This window comes from Arxiozyma heterogenica (assembly GCF_036370985.1).
Source record: "Arxiozyma heterogenica strain weizmannii chromosome Unknown scaffold_9, whole genome shotgun sequence".
In the NCBI taxonomy this organism is placed as follows: domain Eukaryota; kingdom Fungi; phylum Ascomycota; class Saccharomycetes; order Saccharomycetales; family Saccharomycetaceae; genus Arxiozyma; species Arxiozyma heterogenica.
The window spans coordinates 68,874-87,433 of NW_027042662.1; the positions used below are offsets into that span (position 1 = coordinate 68,874).

Here is an 18,560-nt window from a genome sequence, read left to right on the forward strand (position 1 = left end):
TTACTATTTGAGCATTTATTTTTATATCATTATGAATAGCACAATTACTATGAATTGATATAAAACTTGAAGAAAATAGACATATACTTCTTAGCTCTGTACATTATATATATAGAAATATATTTATATATACCGAGACTTATATATTAGAAAGAATATGAATTCAAGTTATCATAGTAACCCGCTTCTCTTCATATTTTGTTGAATAATCATATCAGTCACTGCACTTAAAACGAATTTCATTGTTTGAGAATCTGTAGCACAGGTTCTCTTAACATATATCGGCTTATTAGAACAATTCAGACTTAAGAAGAGCTTTTCAAAATATTGTAAACCTGTTTCTGCATCACCCATACGACCTTGATAATCTGGGAAATATTTTCTTATTGGAGCACGTTTCACTTTTTGTTCAAATAAATCTATTTTATTTAAAAATAAGATGAATGGAACGTTTCGAAACCACTTTGAATTTAACAAAGTGTCAAATAACATAATTGACTCATGCATTCTGTTTACTCTTTCATCTTCAAACAACATTTGATCGTATTCACTTGTTGCTAGAACAAATATTACCGCAGTAATATTTTGAAAACTATGTATCCATTTTTTTCTCTCAGAACGTTGGCCACCTGCATCTAACACTTTAAATTTTGTTGAACCTATGTTGAATAAATTTTCCGTGATACCTGTGGTCTTTATTCTACCCATCAAAATATCTGTATCCGAACATGTATAATCCTTGGCAGCAAATTTTATAATATTATCGAAATAGTATGCAGCAGAGGATTCAAGTTGAAATTCATTAGAGCGATTGAAACATTGTTTAATCCCCTTATCATTTTTCCATAATTTAGCAATAGCATTTGCTATATCCTCATTCGTATAAACTTTTGGTTCCAAATTTTTTGAAGAGTTTGACCTGATATTATTATTATTATTACTATTATTAATGCTTTGTAAACTTCCAATAATCAATCCATTATTTGAATCCAAATTATTGTCCTTTGATAAAGTTTCGTTAATTTCGTTTACATCTATCACATCAACACCATCTGATGAGGGATTTATATCAAATGTTTGTACTTTCCCTGTTGATTGAATCCTTCGTTTTGTTTCAAACCTTTCAGAATACTTAAGTACATAATCATTTAGAAAATTAGAGCCACCCGCCAAATTTGCATCAATTAGTTGTAACGTATTGGTATTCAATATAACAGTCTTAGCCTTAAACAAATCTTCATTTTTCTCTGGGTCATCGCAATCTAACGGAATATTCAATTTTCTTGCCTGAATTATAAGAATTTTCATGGATTCAATGGCATCAGCCCAGATAACCTGACTGTATTGTCTTCGTTCCCTATGTGTGAACCCACCTTGATGTAAGAGCTTTAATTGTTTTAATACTGTAGATTTACCAGACTCCCCAGCACCCAGTAGTAACAGTTTAATTTCATTTTTTTTTCTTTGTTTCTCCAGATATAATTCTTGTTCAATTGCATCGTTTGCTTTTTTGAATTGGAGAAATGGGTCATTTTCCTCTTGACCAAATTCATTATTTGATGTACTTGCTATACATCCCATTCCAAAATTTAACCACTAATACTAATACTATTAATAATATTATTTCTAATCATCTATATCTATCTATATACAGGTTCTCTAATCAAGAACCAGGCATGACTTTTAATCCAAAATTATTTCCTGGCCAGACAAAAAAACCCATTTTTCAAAAACATAAACATTAAATAAAGAAAAAGTTAAGGAAGAAAATGTCTCTTTAGGACCATCAACTACTTGATAAATAATTAAAACGTTATTGAAAGTAGTATATAATTACTGCAAGTTGGCAATTTGAAACAAGGAAGATAATTTTTTTTACCTTCAAAGAATTTGTGACACCTGTTTTGAGGTCATGAAATTTCCTGTTTTGGATATGTGAAAGTATCAGATCCAAACCACTAATAGAAAAGGAGAGGAGGGGAAGAAAGAGAACTAAGACTACAAGCATTACTAACTAGGCATACCATAGCTTATAATATCCATTAAACATGATCTCTGATGTCATGTAACTTATCACGAATAAGTGATAATTAAACTCTGAAGATAGAGTCACAAAATATATCGAATCATAGGTACATATATATACATTTAGATGTAAATATATTAATATCAGAAGCTATGTACATGAACAGAATGAATGTAAGTATTAAAGACACATGTATAGTAGTGACTCAATATCTATGCAATCTCAATACGAACAAATGGAGACAAAATGAAATTTAAACAACAATATATGTCATTTCTAGACCATCTGTATATCATAAAACCATCATATCATAGAAAGTGTATGAATACAAAAAGAAAGTAGAATCATAAAATTAGAACAAGAAAAAAAAAATTGAACAAATTTCATCATTAAAATTTACCTGCAGCATTAAATGTTTGCCCCATCTTTTGCATATTTTCTCCTACTTTAACATTAGTTTCGAAATATTTGGCCACACATCTATCTAAACAAGTAGACTCATTGGTATTTAAAGAGCCGTCTGTGTAATTTGTAGAAATGCATTTCTTATAACAATTGTCAACAAGTTTGTTGAACATATCAGTGACCAAATCTAATTCAGTTTCTGCAGCAGCAATTTTTTGTTCAGAAGTTAGTTGTGGTTGAGAATTTCCAAATCCTAAAAATGACATTTTTCCTTGTTATTACTTTTTTATTAGTACTTATTTAGTGCTATTTATTTTATAATTGGATATCAATAAAACTTATTTGTATATATTGTCAAATCGTGATTATAAAAGCCAATAGACTATTATAAAGTATTGAGATAAGCTGTATCACAAAGCAAAGCAAAAGCCAAACAGGAAAGAACAAAACAACCCGATAATGGTACAGCAGTTATTAATAGTTGTTCACGTTTTATTATACCAACCACACGTAATATTTGCGTCTTCTCATCTATTCTCACGAGCAGACAAAACTGTTCGTTCACAGCCAAAGAATTAATTTTTGTTTCACTGCATTTTCTTCTTTTTGGTTTTTTATTTTTATTTTTATTTTTTTTTTGCTTTTCAAAGAAACTTTTTTTTGTTTTCGGTTGATTCTGCCTGGCTGACCAGCCGTGTAAGACAATAATGAGCTCCCATCATTACACACGAACATCGTGTAGTACGACATAGTAAATGCAGTATTCTTATCTCAAATCTGAGGGGTATCAATCTATCCATTTATACATATAAAACATTAACAGTCAGCTTATTCATCATCATCTTCCTCCTCCTCCTCCTCTTCTTCTTCACTTTCAAGTTCCGTATTAACACCTTTTGCTTCTCCTTCATCATCGTCATCATCGTCATCATCGTCATCATCTTCATCATCTTCGTCTGCTAAATCTTTGTGAATTTGTTCTAACTCTTGATCTTCATTATCTAAATCATTCTCATGCCTTTGCCTATGTATTTCCTTGATCTTCAATCGTATATTTTCTACAATATCATTCCACTCTCTCATCCCACCCATACCGATATCACCACAAATCAATACTTTCTCTACAGGCTTTAAAATCTCCAAAGTAGGGATATCTTCCTTTAACATCATCAGATGTTTCTTTGTCATTGGATTTATATACATGAAAGTGTTCATTGCAGGTGCCACTACAATAGGGGTCTTCTTTACATTCCAATCTCTTACCACCGAGGTAATCAAATTATTACATATCCCATTGGCTAATTTAGCTAAAGAGTTGGCACTCAATGGTGCAATAAGAAATATATCTGCCCATCTACTTAATTCATGAAACAATATAGGCTCCACAGTATCCTTGCGTATCCTTTTCCCACTATTATTCAAATTACTAAACGAACTATTTTGAATTACATCATTATTAAAATTCCATAGACGTGACTTCATATCGTCTTCTCGCCATATCTTAACATCCTTTGAAATTTTCGATCGGTGAAGAAAATGTTCTGCTGCTTTAGTCAATATTAACTGGATGGAAATTGTATCATGTGAATATATTTTGAATAATCTATCAATGATTAATGGAATTTTTATTGTAGCTACGGATCCAGTAGCACCAATTAAGATATGGAATTTATTGTCATCTTCTTTATTGAAATCAAATGTGTTATCTAGGGGGCTATATTCATCCTTGTTAAACACAATCTTATTAGACGGTTTTTGCTTTACTATTTGTCCAGTATGCAGCTTTGATTTGGTTGCCGGCGTCTTAACTGTAGCTTCTACAGGTTTGATATACACAAAATCACCTGGCATATGAACCGCACAATCTCTTTCTTTGTCATCACCAATATCACCTGTATCTTTTTCTTCTTCTTTATCTTCTTCTTCTTCCACTTCATCTCGTTGTTGTTGTTGTCTTTCTTGGTCCTGCTCAGTTAGAGAATTTCCAATAGCATCTATATCCTTCAAAGAAGCCTTTTGTGAGATATCGAGACCCTTCTTACCATCTTGTGACTTTAGCTGTGGATTCAGTTTATTACTTATAGAATGACGGTGATACAGTTGAGATAAATTCTGTGGTGGTATATCAAAAGAAACAGATGTATTTCTTTTCATTGATGGGTTATCTTGTAATGATGGGATAATTGATGGTTCACTGTATTTCTTACCTGATCTGCTCACTCCATTAGTGCCTGATCCTATGCCAACACCAGGATTACATATAACTGTGTCAGTCTCTCTTTTATTGAATTCCTCTATCTGCTTCTTTGAACTTTCAAATGGAATTGGTTTCCAAGTTTGTTCTGACATTATATTAAGAATAAATGCCCTTTTTTTTCTTTTTTTCTTTATTTCTTTATTAATTTATTTTACCTAAATTAATGAGTACGTGATTCTTCTTTATATATATATATATATATTATCTTCAGATAGTTGTTATTCACTTGCATAAATAGTCTGGATTACCTTATTTACTATAAATGAATCAAATCACTGGCAACAGACACCAGATTTGAACTTTTTTTTCTATCTGGATAAAGGTTCTACATAATAATTACGAAATATTCCTGGATTTCTTTTATTTTACTCTTTTTTTCTCTTTTTCTTCTTTTTTCTCGTTCCTTCTTTGTTTTGTCTATTTCTCCTCTCTCAGTTCAGAAATTTCAGAAAAGTACGAAGAATACTGGAAAAAAAAAAGTTTCATGATAGAGAGGCAAGACATGTTGAATTGACGAACGAAGTTGAGACGAGGATATGTATGATCTCAATGTACATATCTATATGGGCCTGTACTTCTCTTTATATATAATGGTGCACGACATGTTATTTATTTCGTTTTGGCAGTAATCATTAGTAGAACTAATTAACTGTTAGGGAAGTTATGAAACTAGTAAAAAACTTACTAGTAATCTAATTCAACCTGTTCTAAAGTTCTCTTTTTAGATATATTTAGATTTTCTTGATGTTGGTGTTGATATTGATATTGATACTGATACTGTCTTTGTTCTTGCTGCTGTTTCATCTGTTGAACCAAGATAGAATATGATTTATACATTTCGTCTTGAGTTAATGACTGAAACTTGTCTTTACTCATTTGTTGCAACTCTGGCCAGATTGTTTCCCATGCAGGCATTTTCCTATAGTTCCGTGTATTTAATGTATCTATTAGTAATCCTTCGAATGATTGTAAATCCTTTGAATGTTTTTGCCAACCAATAAATTCAATCAATTCATCTATATCATCATCTATATCATCATAATCATCATTACTATCCTTACCATTCAAATTCAATTTTTGTCTTTCCTCTAATAATATCTTTTTCAATTGTTCTGAATTGATTTGGCTACTATCAATACCTCTTTCAATCAGAATATCTTCTACCAAGGAGCTTTTGGTTTTTAATATAACCCTTAATTCATTAACCTTGTCATAAAATAAGTCCAACGGGGATGATCCATTTCTTCCGACTAAATTTAAGAACCTTGGATCGTTCTTAATCCGTGGATAAATATCTTTGTTCCAATCATCATTAAATTTAATTTTGATTTTAACAAAACATCTATTCTTTTGACCTTCGTCAATATTCTCACTATTACTATTGGGATGAGAACTATCAATGTAATCCTTACCATCTAACAATGCTTTAAATTGATCTCTTGCAAATCTATCCCTTGTATAATTCATTTCTTCTAAATCAGCCAGTTTCTTGGTTAATTCATCTTCATATTGCTTCAATAAGTTCATGTAAATCAATAGACTATCTTCCATGGTCAACAATTGGAAATTTTTATTTGCTACAAATCTTTTATTATCAACTGATAAATATTTTGATACCAAATGATCCCAAGATAAAGGCTTTGACATTGTATTTGAAATTATGTTTGAATTTGAATTTGAATTTGAATTTGGATATGGATTTGGTTCAGCATCAGCTTGATACATTATAGATTTTAGGTATAACCTCATTTCATCTTTAGCCTGATTTATTGAGTTTGTTGTTTCGATATCTTTCAACTTTCTTAAATTTTTAATGAAATTATAGTAAATTTTTTTCTGTAAGTCATCATTTAATATCACAAAGGAATAATCTGTATCCATGTTCAATATATGTTTTTTAGCATAGGGCCATGGATGCCATATTTTTAACATCCCATCATTATATTTCTGTTTCAACAGGGATTTAAACGAGGATATATGGTCTTCTAGCCTTTGAGACTGTTGATCCCATACATAATCTTTCCAAATAGATTGCTTCCACAAGGGATCGTCCCATTGACTATTAATGTTGTCGTTACTACCGTCACTGAACCAATACCTTTTATCTTTTGAGGACAGTTCATCCATGACACGTTCAAATGACCATTGGATGTCAACACCATGATCTTTTAACATGGACACAAACCGTTCTTTGGCCTGGGATTCAGATAATATTTCATAATTTCCATTAATATCCTGAGATTTGCCAGCCTGATCCGTACCTCTCTCTTCTTGATGTTCCTCTTGCTCCTTAACATTCTTATCATTAAGAGTAATATCTCCACTTTTTTGCAACGTGGCCTGACTAGTAGTTACAGAAGAGGAAGCAGATGGAGCTGGCGGTATCACTGTTTCTCCCTTTGGAAGAGTCCAACTTGTAGCTCTTGTCACTGTATCATAATAATATGTCCGACCTTTTGGATCTTTAGCTGCCTTCCATACCATTTTTTATTTGTCTTTCACCTTACTTCTTTCTGTGGGCCTGTATATATATATATATATATATTATATATATATATATATATATAATAGCACTTTGCATCTGAATAGTAACGACCAGTAACTAATTTTACTATATACAGATCGATTATATGCATCTCTCTTTTGTAAACAACATAACATGACATTAACATTAACATATAACACATGGCATCTGCAACTTCTCCATATCTTCCAACCGGGATTTGCTTCGGCTTAACAGGCGGAACTTTAACGGAAATATTTCCCGCTTTGCAAGGGAGGACGAAACCATTGGAACGATTTGTAGAGCTTAGTAAGCCTGATGACATAAGCCTAGTGTTTATTTCCTTTGCCCCCGCCCCAATCTTTGTAATAGCAATGTTTAAAAGGTTTGATTCAATGTCATATGTATATGAGGAAAGGAATCAAAACAAAATGAATGAATGAATGAGAGCCTGTTATGGTGGTTCAAGTTATATTTTGGTTATAACTGCCATATGTAGTGAATCTTTACTTGGCACACTACTATTTGCTAGTTTTTGGCATCCATGGAGATTCGAACGGGCGCTTTTTAATAATTCCCTTCCACCCCAAAGATGTGAATCATTTCGTACGGCTGTGTCATCTTATTTTTATTTTTATTTTTTTTTTTTTGTTTTTATTTTTTTATCGTTTCTTTTTTGTGATTTAGAAGAAGATTTGAAATTTCGAATGGAGGAAGAGGTGATTCAAAAGTGTACAGACAAAGCCCCACCTTTGTTTGATGTGGAGCTTATGAAATATTACAGCAAAAAAATTTAATAATCTCAAGTCTTATCACTCATCTTTCTAACCAGCTTTGAACCCTCAGATTTATCGCACTTTCTTTTTGTTTATTTTCGATTTTAATTGTATAGAAGTGTTTTTACTAATATCGACCAAGGACTTTCATTTAAGTAGGAACATGGAAGTGCACAATAATAATAATAATAATAATAATAATAATAGTGATAATAGTGATAATAATAATAAGAACAGCAGTCATAACAACCGTCAAAACCATAACATCAATGATAGTAACAACCAAGACAATAGGACAATTATTGCTAGCACTACAACCACTGACACAGTTACTACCAATAAAAATAATGATTACAACAAGAATATGAATAACATAAGACAAGATTCATTCGTGCAAAATGTTAACAGTAATCATAACACAGCAAATGATACATATAACCAATTCTTGCAAAATTTAACACAACAACAGCAGCAGCAGCAGCAGCAGCAACTCCAAAAAGATCTAAACCAACCTTCTATAAATAACATTAAAAATATAGATATTCTATTGCAACAATATGGCAACGACTTTAATAATACTAGTAATAACAATATCAGTAATATGAATTCCGGACATTCTATACCAAATGGCCTGGTAAATCCAATATGCATCACTTGCTTGCAAAATAATTGGAAGTGCAAATGGATACCTGATTTAGGTAAGTGTGCGCAATGTGAAGGTATACAATGGAAATGTGAACTTATTAATCCGAATTTTTTACAAATGGCTAATGCAGTCACTGACTTGGTGAACAATAACATTTTATCCAATCAGAATATTTTGAAAAGAGATTATTCGGTTCAAAATGAAAATGTGAAAAGACACAAAAGTAATAATTTATCTAACAATAATATTAATAATATCAATAATATCAATAATAATCATAGCAATAATCATACTAATAATAATAATAATCCCTCTTCTTCTACTCCAAATAATCATACTGTTTACTCCAATTTTATAACAAATTTATACAATTCCATGTCACCAACTTTCAATAACACTAATAATAACATTCCAAATAACTTAAAATATATATATGATAATAACAATAATATCACTAATACAATCAATATGACTAACTTTCCAACTGTAAATATAAATACATCACCTGCCCAAACACAATATCCACGTTCATCCTTTTATGTGGGGCCAACTTCAGTCTACGATATCAATATTATTAACAGCATTACATCACATAATAATAGCAGTAATAGGAACAACAACACTCATGCCCCTCATTTGCCGATTGTCACAGATCAAATTCAAATATCGAATTCATCTTCAATAAGAAAGGTGTCTCCAATTACACAATTTTTACTTAGAGATGATTCCAATCAATCACTATATTTAAGGCAAGAACAAGAAGTTGATATGGTAGAAGCATTAATTTATCCACACGGAAAGATACTCATCGATATCTTCTTTAAATTAATACATCCATATTTCCCAATCTTACATGAAAGAGTCTTCTTAGAAAAATATTCAAGATCTTATAGAGAACTAACTGCACCTTTATTGGCATCAATATATTCATTAGCCTTACAATGGTGGGATTTCCATCCTAAACTGATTGGTTTTAAAAAGCCAGATCTCAATGTAGTGAACAAATTAAATGATTTGGCATTCACGACTTTCTTTAGTAGAATTGATTATCCAAAACTATCAATGATTCAAACTGGTCTATTAATATTACAATGTAGAACCAACCAGCCAAATAATTGGGTAATTTGTTCAACTTTAGTAGCATTAGCAGAAGAATTAGGGTTGGGTGTAGACTGTGACGATTGGAAATTACCTAGATGGGAAAAAGATTTGAGAAAACGATTGGCATGGGCTGTTTGGTTACAAGATAAATGGATCGCCTTAATTGAGGGAAGGCATTCGCATTTGATTTTAGGTAGAAATTGGTTGGTTAAATTACTGAAAGGAGATGATTTTCCACAAAGTTCACATACAATTGATATGCAGCGTAACTATAACAATCCTAACAATCTTAATTCAAATAACTTCTCAGGAAATAATATTAAAAATGTCAATGATAACGAAAATAATAACAATATGATGACAAATAATGAAGATCTATTAGGAAAAAATGATCTGGACAGTGCAAATCCTGCATTTTCCTCAGTCATAATGATGGATTCTTTAGCTTTAATGGATGTAAATATTACCAAAGAAGATTTTGACAATGGAAATCTAATGTTCCAACAAATGATATCGTTAAGTATTATTATTGGCGAAATTATGGACACATTTTATACCCAAGGAGCAATTCATGTTAATACGTCTATTGAACAAGTATTAAAAATGGCTAAGCCTTTACAGTTAAAATTAAGAGAATGGTATCATTCTTTACCATCACAATTATCTATGGCAAGATTTGTACCTAGAAAATTTAATTCTAATGCATCATTAACATTATCATATTTTACTGCAGAAATAACATTACATCGTAAAATCATTTCCTCATTATTTCAAAATTCAAAAGATATTCCAAAAGAATTGACGCATGTTTGTAGAACGGCAGCCAAAACTAGATTGATTGCTGCTATTGAATTCGTCAGAGATTTAAAAAATGAACATATCAATTCATTTTGGTATTCTAATTCTACAGGGAATTTTATGTTAATTGGTACATTTGCAGCTCTATTATATGTTACGTCACAAACTAAAGAAGAAGCAACCATGTATAGAGATTTGCTGAGAAATTACATATGGATATTAAGGGTCGGGTCTAAATCTTTTGATAAATTGAAAATTGTACTTGACAACATACATCAATTACTAACACAGGTACCTGGTCTGTTGACAGATGTAACACCTCTGATAAGTGATTTCATTCCACCACCTTTAACATCATCATCTAATGCAGTTAGACCTGGAAGTATGCCTAATACCACTCAGCAACAAATGTACAACCAATATTCAAATGGATCCAATCCATCACATCAAGGCTCTTCTTCATCACCAACAATAGCGGATCAAGGTTCACGTCCTCCATCAGTTTTACAAAATAATATTTCCAATAAGATTAATAATAGTAATAATAATAGTAATAGTAACAACAACAATAATAATAATAATAGTAATAATAATAAAACGAACCACTTGACAAGCAATTTGAAAAATGTAGCGGAACAGATATCACCTGAAGATTTCTTATACCCAGTTATGGCGCAAAGCCCATCTAATAAAACTAATGTAGTCTTAACACCAAGGCCACTTGGTAAAACACCTATCTTTTCGATACCAAGTCATATGAATGACAGTTCTCCTAATAATGACAATTATAACAGCAATAATACCTCAACTCCAAACAACTCCAAATCTCAACAACAGCAAGCTCAATATTCCCCTAGTTTACAAAGTCAGATATCTGAAACCTACAGTGTTGGTCAAGTTGCTAACCCAAGTGAAACTCCAAAGACAGAACCTAATACAAATATTATGGATATGGCTACAATGAAAGATAATCATATTACTGATGATGTTAATAGTATAACCACTACAACTAATGTGACTAATATTAATAATTCCACTTCTATTGTAGACACCAACATAAATAAAAAATAATTTAAAAACTTTATAGAATATGAAATTATATGTGCGTGTATATATATATACAGATATTACAAATATGTTTGTGGTATTGAATTTATCTTTACTTCTTAGAAATACTTTTTTTTCACAAATATTTCGCCATTTGAGTATCCTTAGCAGCTTCCACTAATTCTCCTGGTTTTTGAACAATGATATGTGTACTCGTTGGAGTGAAATACTTTAGTTCTTCTTCTTCTTGTTTTGAGGCTTGAAATAAAATATTTGTATCTCTAATAATATCATCAGAAGAAATTGTATCATTATCATGAGTATCATTTGATGTAATACAAGTAATGGTAGGATTAATTGAGTAATGTATTTCAGGTGGAGAAATAGATGTATCTGCCAAAATATCTTGCCATATATCCTCCAAAGATTCTCTGCTAACATCTTTATCAATGAGGGAATTTGAATTTTCTGTTACTGTACCATCAATAAAAGGGGACTCTTTTTTCTTGTAATTCTGAAGAGGTGATGGATACCTTTTAACACTTCTTCTTTCTAACGCTTGATTTACTAATCTTAACTCATCATCTATATCTACTATTTCTCCATTGTTCATTCTGTTTATTATACTTTTTAAAATATCTATCTTCAAATTATATTTTTCTTCCATTTCTTCGTATCGCTGTTTCTTATCTATTACATGCATTAGCATAGAACTAAATATCACAACCCATATACCCAGCTTAATTAAAGAGCCATCTCTTGATATTTGTTGTGAAGCTTGGGAACCTACTACATCTTTCAATTTCTTTACCACGTTTAATTCTAGTGGGGGTGTGACATTATTTGTACGTAAAAGTAATCTGTTTACATGCAAAGAACGAGTGGTTAATAGTATTCTAACTTGGGACAAAAAGACCATTTTACCCTCTTATTTTTTTATTTAAAATATGTACACTTAACTGATATTCTGACACTATTATCAGGTATTAGTTAACTATTCCTTAAACAAAATGTTGCCAGTAGTCCATTTATAGCAAAACTGCTTATGTATAATCTGATTGGGATCTTCTAGCATATATTGTATCATTTTACTCTGTATATTTAGATTATGAGCCCTCCTTCTACTTTTTCAAAGTTATTTATTCTATATATTAGGGTTCTTGCAAAAAAAAGTCTAATTATCCAAACTTTTTTCCCATTTTCTTCATAACCCTATCTTTTTGTTTACTTTAGTAAAATTTTTATCAAACGAAATATCTAACAAGCTCATCGCAAAAAAAAAAAAAACTAATGTAAAAACTTTTCAGTTGTAGAACAATTGCTAATTCATTGAATGAATGATTAAATGTAATAATATTAATAGAGGTTTAGGAAAACTATGATTTAATTTTGCGTGATTAATAGAACTTAGACTACTACTTTTTATAAAGATTGAAATAAAATACACACACATATATATTTATTTATAAACACGGCATCCCTGTCTAAGAAAGGATAAAGAAAAAAGTTTTTTCTAAATGGATCACAATACCAAGAATCGTGGGCGTAAATCTGACAACAAATATTCTCAAAATACGCTTGATGCAGGTATTTACTCCAAATTAGATGCAATAGTTAAAGATTTACAGAATAATTCCAAAGATAATACAAAGGATTATAATCAACTAATCCAATTCTGCGAGAAAGGTTACTTAAATCAACTGGTTCAAAATTGGTCATATTATGCGCAAGTTAATAACCATTCGATGTTTGTAAAAAGTACAATATTGCTAAGTAAAATTCTCAACTTAATCAACCAAAATGCATCAATTGTGGACCATGGTGATCAAATTATTAAATTATTATTAACTGATTATTTGAAAGTTATATATCGGGGATTAAACAATTTAAGAGTCACAATTACCAACCCAATATTGTTCTTATTGAAAGATATAATCAATTTTAATAACTCAAAACATGTAGAGGATTTTTTATCATTTTTTGACTTTTCTTTATCAAGTTTGATCAAGATTCTTACTCCTACAAAATATGAATTAGAAAACACAAACTTTGAAAATTACATCAATTATAACAACAATAATTCCTCTAAAAGTAACAAGACTGTGAGAGCGGCATTTATAGAATTTTGGATTGATTTAATAGATAAAACACCACCTCTGCTTAGAAAGGATCTACTTGTTGATAATGCAAAAATCATGGGTGCATGGTTCAAATATATGGATAAATGTGATTCAAGTAATCTTATGATCAATACAATGAATACTTTCATCAATGATATATTGAATGAAAAAAGCTTTAAAAGAATGACAAAAACCAAAATTTTGAACGAATTTGCATTATCTAAGTTACACCAAATGTACTATTCTACAAATAAAGATTTAGTTAATAAAACTAACGATTTTTTCCTTGCATACGGTTACAGAAATGAGTCTTCAGTCTCATTTCCGGATAATTGTGTTTGGTTCGATGAATCACCTAACACTAATATCATCTACTCTACTGCTATATCTACATCTGCCACAACTAATATGAGGGCGCCGGTGTTAATTAACCAACGTGAATTTAAACTATACAATAAAATGTTATTTAATATCTTGAAGTTGTTTAAACCATGGGAAGACGATTTACAGTCTGTCACTTTAATAAAAATTTTAAAAGCTAACCCAGGTTTAGTAGCACCATACTGTGCATATTTAAGTACTTTGGGGTCACATGACCCTAGAATGACATCTTACTGGTTTGGTATGACGTTACTTTTAGATAGAATTATAAATCTTCCAATTCCTGAATTCATGGAAAATGTAGAGACTGATATGATTCCATCTATTTCACTAGTTATGGAAAATATTATACCGTCATCGCTGACGAGGAATTCATTGACTAAGATGTTACAAAATGATATACTTGTGGTAAAACAGTTGGGTTGTCAACTATTAATCTTTGCATTCCAAAAATTAATCAAAATTTTAGCATTATATGATAGAAAAGGTTGGAATTCCTCCAAATCATCCATAAATACATCATTCTTTAATAATATTCCAGATTTGAATATTATTGTCAATGCATTGAATCAGGTTTATATTAATCACAAAGATAATAAGATGATTTTATTATCATTAACAGTAATTCTTAAGTACTACAGTCAATGTTTTCCAAATTTCTTTTCTGTGACATTACCTTCCAAAAATATTTATCAAGATATTATGAGCAAAAAATCATTTAATGGTGTTGAATTAACAATATTGGATAATTTTTTACAATTTCAAGAATTTAATAGTACTCAAACAAAATGGTGGAATAGTACTGATGGTGAATCCTCCTTATTTGTTTCTTTATTGAAACTAGCTTCTTCACCAAATACCAAATCTCTCACTAGCATGAAAGTAACAAATCTTTTACGAAATTTGTTGGATGGTTCTGTAATCTTCAGAGAGGATTTATTAGTTTCATTGATAGAAGCTTTAGTTTCTAGTTTAAAGGTTGTCTCTAAGACACAAATAAATTTGAAGAGTGATAATGATAAAAGCAACTTGGATAGTATATGGAAACTAATTGACCAGTCTATTTTACGGGCAATAAAGACTCCATATAAGTATGTTACAATGTCTCAACCATATGAAAATATTTCTCCTTGCTTAATGGTATTAGCAGAACAATGGAAATATATTAATCAAGAACAAATAACAGAAGAACAATCTAATCTAACCATTAAATGGATTTTGATCTTCTATAGAATTATGGTAATTATTGGTGAAGATCAAGATGGTGTTACAAGACTCATGAAGGATTATTTTCCTGGCATATCCAATAGGTTGATAAATTCTTATCTAAATTTCTCTGATTGTAATGTTGAATATTTTAACAAACCAGAATATCTACTGAAAGATTGTATTGATTCTTCATTTTTTCATTATGTTAGTCTGCTAGAGTATAAAAAACTCAAGATTATGTCAAGAGTACCTGTATGTGAACTAGATATTACAGCGCTTTTATTCAAAATTAAGTTAGTTTCCATTGATCAAAATATTAAATATGATTCCTATTTTAAGGATACAATAATGTTTATGTTTGAACAACTTGCGGACTATCTAGTAGCTAATAACTCCAATAAAATCTCTAATAATATTAAAGTCTACTCATCATATTTTGATTTTATTCTAGAACATGTCAACGAGGAAAATTCAATGTTATTAGAAAAACATATTTTTGTTGCTCAACAAATTCTATTAATTATTAACAATTTAGCTAATAAAGAGAATGACATTTTGAGAAAGTATTTATTCAAGTGGGTATCCAAGATAATTACTCTTGGCTCTTCTATGGATAACAAGGAAATCACTGCTTTAATCACGTTAGCAGTTACATTTTTGGATTCTGAATTAGCTTTAAGTTTAGTACAAAGTAATTTTACCTTTACTATAAACACAGTAGTAGTGTTGCTTTCCATTATTGCAAATGATACAAGCAAACATATTAACTTCAATATTATTAAAAAATATCTAAGATTTCAGAATGACCTTGTCGGTCCTCTTGTTCATTTGATTGAAAATAAACAAGTTAATGACATCAATGTCAAAGAATTGATTCCGGTTTGTTTATTAAATTCTAATTCTGCTACAATACTAAAGTCATTATTGTCCTCTAACTTGTTGCAAGGAAAAGATATGATACCATACATAAATGAGGTCGATGATATTAGTGTATGTGTTTCTATTGTAGAACTATTTGATTTGTCTAATAATGTAAATGATGAGATGTTGACATATATTAAACGAATTGTGGGGAACTGTTACAATAAGTTAAAAGAATTGGATGATAGTATTTTTGAAAATGTAATTAACTTATTTATAAAACATAGCGATTTGTTAAGTCAAATAGAAACTGATAATATACTGTTATATATTAGTACTGAATATGTTCATAAATATAATGGTACGGTTATCAATTTTATTAGGAAAGTGGCAAATTTTGATGAAGATTTTATTATCAAATGGATGAATAAAATGACAGTGTATATTACGAAATATTTTTCAGATAGAGATACTCTGACAAGCAAGTTTGAAAGAATATTAAAGGAATATACATGTTTAATAAATAAGGTCAATATTTGGGAAAAAGTCAATCATAATATCATTAATTCGCAGTTAGAAGTTATATTTAGTAAAAAATGGGTCAAGGATAATATTATTTTAAGATATGGATTAACACTTATATTTGGTGCTAATAAAAGAAGTATTGAATGTGAAAAAATTGTCAATATTATTGTTAACAATGAGGAATCATCACTTGTGAAAGGTCCTGTTGAAAGTGAAAATAAATTTTTAACTGTACTTTCACTATATGCTTTATTCAACTTCGAATCAGAGAAATGTTCAAATATTCCTATTCAAAAGAAATTATTAACCTTTTATTCCGGCTCGATGAGTGCGTCAGACAAACTTATTTTAAAGATATTAGAAATGATTGAAACAAAAATCTCTACTTCTTGGACTAATCTGATTTATACTTGGGATTTATTAGAAAACAGTGATATTGATATAGATTTGATTGGAGAAACCAAGCTGATAACAGAGGAAAAGGAGGGTTTGATTTTGACTTTAAGAAAAGATTTAGTTGAATATTCTCTTCAAAATTATATTTTGACGTATCCTTCTATTCCAACTTTATCAAGTGATTTATATGAGGATATATCTAGAAGCATTAGAACTTTTGACTTATATTTTAATGAATTTAAAACAATAAACAATTTTAAAGATGAAAAAATTGTGTATGACCCATTCTTTTTATTGTTATTATCTATTCAAAATGATGAATTAGTGAAATGCCAAAAGGATGAAAACGGTGCAATTAGTTATAAGTTTGTGATTAAAAATTTTATCACATCTAAATTATTAAATTTAGTAATATATGCACTGTCAGATCCATGCAATAGAATTAATGATATTGCATTATCACTATTAACACAAATGGTTTACTCTTTAGAAGATTCTCATCAATTTAAAGGAGAAAATATATATAAAATATTATTGAAAAAGATAGTCTTCACAGTACAAAAAAACAGACAATCTGAACAGGAACAGCAAAATCAACAACAACATGGTGGTATTCCGCCAATACTGTGGTTCTTTGTATCTAATTTATGTGATATTTTGAATCAACCTTTATCATCTTTATATGAAAAGACGTTCCGTTGGATCTTAAATGGATCATTTATACGTAGCAATGACTTACCTATGGTTCATGAATTAATGTCACCAAATTATAGTGACTCTATAAATGATATCTATTACAGCCAGTTATCGTGGGTTTTACATAATTTGGAGTTTGGTATTAGAACCCAAGCTGATTTTGAATTTTTAAAGAGAAAGGGCATTATTGAATGGCTATATACTATGTTGAACAATCCATATTTAAATAATAGATTAATATCAATGATCAAATCTATTTTTTACAAGATCCAAAGAATTGATACTGGTGCATCTGTTTTGATAACTAGGTATGCTGCCTTGTCTGATTTAGATATGTCTACTGTCTTCTTGGAACAATTAGATAATCAAATGAATGAAAAATTGAGAAAGAATAACAAAAACAGTAAAAATATTAGGAAGAAATTGTTAGTAGATGAACAACTTTTAAATAACAAGGAATTAATGATGGGTTACTCCATAATCATTTCTAATAATAAGAGATTAAGAGATTGGACAGAAAATGAAGTTGAAAATATAAAGAAGAGAATTTGTGACAGTAGTGTAAAATTACCGCAAGTCTTAGAATAAGTTATAAAACAATTTTCATGGCGGATACTATTAAGAAGATCTCTTTCTTAAATTACCAGTAAATAGTGGCAATATAAACAACTTTTATGTATCTTGTATATTATTAATATATATTTGTATTTTATATAGATTTCCAATTTTTCACAATTATATACTGACACTGTATATTCTTTTTTTTTTTATTATCATATGTTATATGCTTTTTAACTTTAGTAAATTATATGA

General features: G+C 29.9%; 7 protein-coding genes across 7 annotated transcripts; 2 read left to right on the forward strand and 5 right to left on the reverse strand.

The window, feature by feature from the left end:
- Positions 1-171: 171 nt before the first annotated feature.
- GPA1 (guanine nucleotide-binding protein subunit alpha) lies at positions 172-1,581 on the reverse strand (the record flags this gene model as incomplete). The annotated part of the gene is made up of 1 exon (XM_064861525.1): positions 172-1,581. One exon carries the CDS (start codon positions 1,579-1,581, stop codon positions 172-174), a length of 1,410 nt encoding a protein of 469 aa, XP_064716480.1.
- An 834-nt stretch (positions 1,582-2,415) lies between these two features.
- Positions 2,416-2,697, reverse strand: TIM10 (protein transporter TIM10; the record flags this gene model as incomplete). Its single annotated transcript, XM_064861526.1, has 1 exon — positions 2,416-2,697. The coding sequence occupies one exon, from the start codon at positions 2,695-2,697 to the stop codon at positions 2,416-2,418; it is 282 nt and encodes a 93-aa protein (XP_064716481.1).
- A 562-nt stretch (positions 2,698-3,259) lies between these two features.
- Positions 3,260-4,780, reverse strand: CAB3 (phosphopantothenoylcysteine decarboxylase complex subunit CAB3; the record flags this gene model as incomplete). Its single annotated transcript, XM_064861527.1, has 1 exon — positions 3,260-4,780. One exon carries the CDS (start codon positions 4,778-4,780, stop codon positions 3,260-3,262), a length of 1,521 nt encoding a protein of 506 aa, XP_064716482.1.
- A 592-nt stretch (positions 4,781-5,372) lies between these two features.
- On the reverse strand, positions 5,373-7,172 carry PRP40 (snoRNA-splicing protein PRP40; the record flags this gene model as incomplete). The annotated part of the gene is made up of 1 exon (XM_064861528.1): positions 5,373-7,172. The coding sequence occupies one exon, from the start codon at positions 7,170-7,172 to the stop codon at positions 5,373-5,375; it is 1,800 nt and encodes a 599-aa protein (XP_064716483.1).
- A 958-nt stretch (positions 7,173-8,130) lies between these two features.
- DAL81 (Dal81p) lies at positions 8,131-11,583 on the forward strand (the record flags this gene model as incomplete). Its single annotated transcript, XM_064861529.1, has 1 exon — positions 8,131-11,583. One exon carries the CDS (start codon positions 8,131-8,133, stop codon positions 11,581-11,583), a length of 3,453 nt encoding a protein of 1,150 aa, XP_064716484.1.
- A 112-nt stretch (positions 11,584-11,695) lies between these two features.
- INA22 (Ina22p) lies at positions 11,696-12,478 on the reverse strand (the record flags this gene model as incomplete). Its single annotated transcript, XM_064861530.1, has 1 exon — positions 11,696-12,478. One exon carries the CDS (start codon positions 12,476-12,478, stop codon positions 11,696-11,698), a length of 783 nt encoding a protein of 260 aa, XP_064716485.1.
- Positions 12,479-13,076: 598 nt separating this feature from the next.
- On the forward strand, positions 13,077-18,335 carry URB1 (Urb1p; the record flags this gene model as incomplete). Its single annotated transcript, XM_064861531.1, has 1 exon — positions 13,077-18,335. The coding sequence occupies one exon, from the start codon at positions 13,077-13,079 to the stop codon at positions 18,333-18,335; it is 5,259 nt and encodes a 1,752-aa protein (XP_064716486.1).
- Positions 18,336-18,560: the final 225 nt, after the last annotated feature.